Source organism: Zingiber officinale, chromosome 11B (genome assembly GCF_018446385.1).
Source record: "Zingiber officinale cultivar Zhangliang chromosome 11B, Zo_v1.1, whole genome shotgun sequence".
NCBI classification, from domain to species: Eukaryota; Viridiplantae; Streptophyta; class Magnoliopsida; order Zingiberales; family Zingiberaceae; genus Zingiber; species Zingiber officinale.
In genome coordinates, this window is record NC_056007.1 from 50,119,071 (window position 1) to 50,121,232 (window position 2,162).

Consider the following 2,162-nt stretch of genomic DNA (forward strand, 5'->3'; position numbering starts at 1 on the left):
ATGAAACTGCAATAGGATCACTAAAAGAACCATATGCCTCTCGAAATAATCGACTTTCATTAATAGTCTCAGCAATTGATTCTGTGTTTGTATGCAGTCTTGATATTACATGTCTGAGGGCCACTAATAAATCATCATTTGTGCCAAGATTATAACGATATTGATATGCCGGATTGAGATAATAACCTATAATAATTAAACATATATAATTATTAATAACAATATTAAAAATTCGTTATCATTAAAAAATACGTACCGGCCAAATGAATAGGTTTTCCCATTTGATCATCCCATCTTTTAGTGATTATATCAATGTAATGTTGATACTTGGTCGGTAATTGTAGACGCCTCTTAATTTCCTCTTTTGCTTCATGAATTAGGCAGTAAACGTTGCCCATTTGTGGCTTCTTGTCCATATCAACTTTACGTAGAACAACGTACAATGGTTCTACTGCTATAAGAATATCTGCAATATAGTCCCAAAATCTGACAGACATAATAATTTTTTGCACCTCCTTACCTTCAGTCGTGTTAGAATATCGAGAGGCTTCCCAATCCTCAGAAGAGAACATGGCCTTTAATCCGACTTTTTTCTGATTCAACGATTTTAACAGTAGAAAGTGAGTGGCAAATCTAGTCGCTCCTGGTCGCAGAATCTCCCCATTAATAAATTTCCTCATTAATCCATGAACCCAATGATGATTATAGATGAATTTTGTTAAAGATTGACCTTTTTTCACTACCTTCTTCACTATATCGAGCTTACCGATATCTGCCATCATCAAATCGATACAGTGTGCTGCGCATGGTGTCCAAAATAATGTTTGATACCTTTGCTCCAATATCTCTCCAGCCCTTTTAAAGTTGGCACCATTATCTGTAATCACCTGTACTATATGTTCGGCACCTATCTCGTGAACTACACTATCCATCAAACGAAATATGTAGGGTGCATCATGATAGTCTGTAGTTGCATCAATAGATTTATGAAATATCACCTTTCTATTGCAGTATAGTAGAAAGTTGATGATGCTCATCCGTGTAGGTCCTGTCCAGCCATCACACATCAACGTAACCCCATATAAGCTCCATTGTTTCTTGCATGATAGGATCCAAGTCTTAATCTCCTCCACTTGTTCATCTAAATATGGACCGGCAATTTCATATGCAGTCGGAGGTTGAATACCAGGACCAGATTTTTGGATGTTGGACACCATGCTACGGTAGTATGTGTTGTTTGCTGCATTAGGGGGAATATGATTAAAATGGAAAAATTTAGCAATACTTTTACCGATTGATTTCTTCTTCTCTTTTGAATATGCATCATCAATCCTAGTCTGTTTGCTAGCTTGGTCTGGAAATGCTAGTGGATCAATATCAGCAATATCAACTGCACGTCTTCGTCCCATAGAAGTAAAAAAACGACCAATACCACCTTGTGTTGAAGTAATACGAGTACTTGCACTCCTTCCTAATGTTGATGCAGTAGTTGAGCCACTTCCACTAGCACCAGAGCAACTTCTATGTTGCATATTTTGCTCATAGTCATATTGAGTTCGAGAGGCATTGAGAGCTGCTAAAAAGTCTTCATCATTTGGAACTTCACCACGACCTTCCATTTCATCATAGATTGGTTCTTTAGAGCTTCGACTATCAACAAGTTCCCGTTCTCGTTGTTGTTTATACTTTAATGCTTTTTTGCCATCAAGTTCCTCTTTCATTGCACGACGCACTTCTTGAGAAACTTTTGGACAATTAGAAACATCCGGATATCCACCAGCAAGATGTTGTTTTAGGCGTGTGACCCCGCCGCCGCGTCCAATCATATCGCAATGCAAACATTGCCAATGGAATCGATTTTCTAATCGACGTGCGTGTCTCCAAGCTGGATCATGAGATTGTTGTTTTGGTGCCATTACCTATGCATTATAAAAAAAAGTAAGGATAATATTCATTTCTAGGTAATGATCATCATTTTATAATGTCAAAAATGTATTTATCATTGTAAATTTACAAATTAAGTATATAAACTATAAACAACAACTTATGAAATTTGAAACAATCTCTTAAAAATATTAATTTATCTTTCTCAATTTAGATTGATCAGAATTGCACAAGATTATAAGTGTTTTATTAGGAATCATAAACATGTCCAAATTTTT

The 2,162-nt window shown here is 36.1% G+C and overlaps 1 protein-coding gene across 1 annotated transcript; it reads right to left on the bottom strand.

The window, feature by feature from the left end:
• Positions 1-224: 224 nt before the first annotated feature.
• LOC122033909 lies at positions 225-1,826 on the bottom strand. The gene has a single exon (XM_042593058.1). The coding sequence runs from the start codon at positions 1,824-1,826 to the stop codon at positions 225-227; it is 1,602 nt and encodes a 533-aa protein (XP_042448992.1).
• Positions 1,827-2,162: the final 336 nt, after the last annotated feature.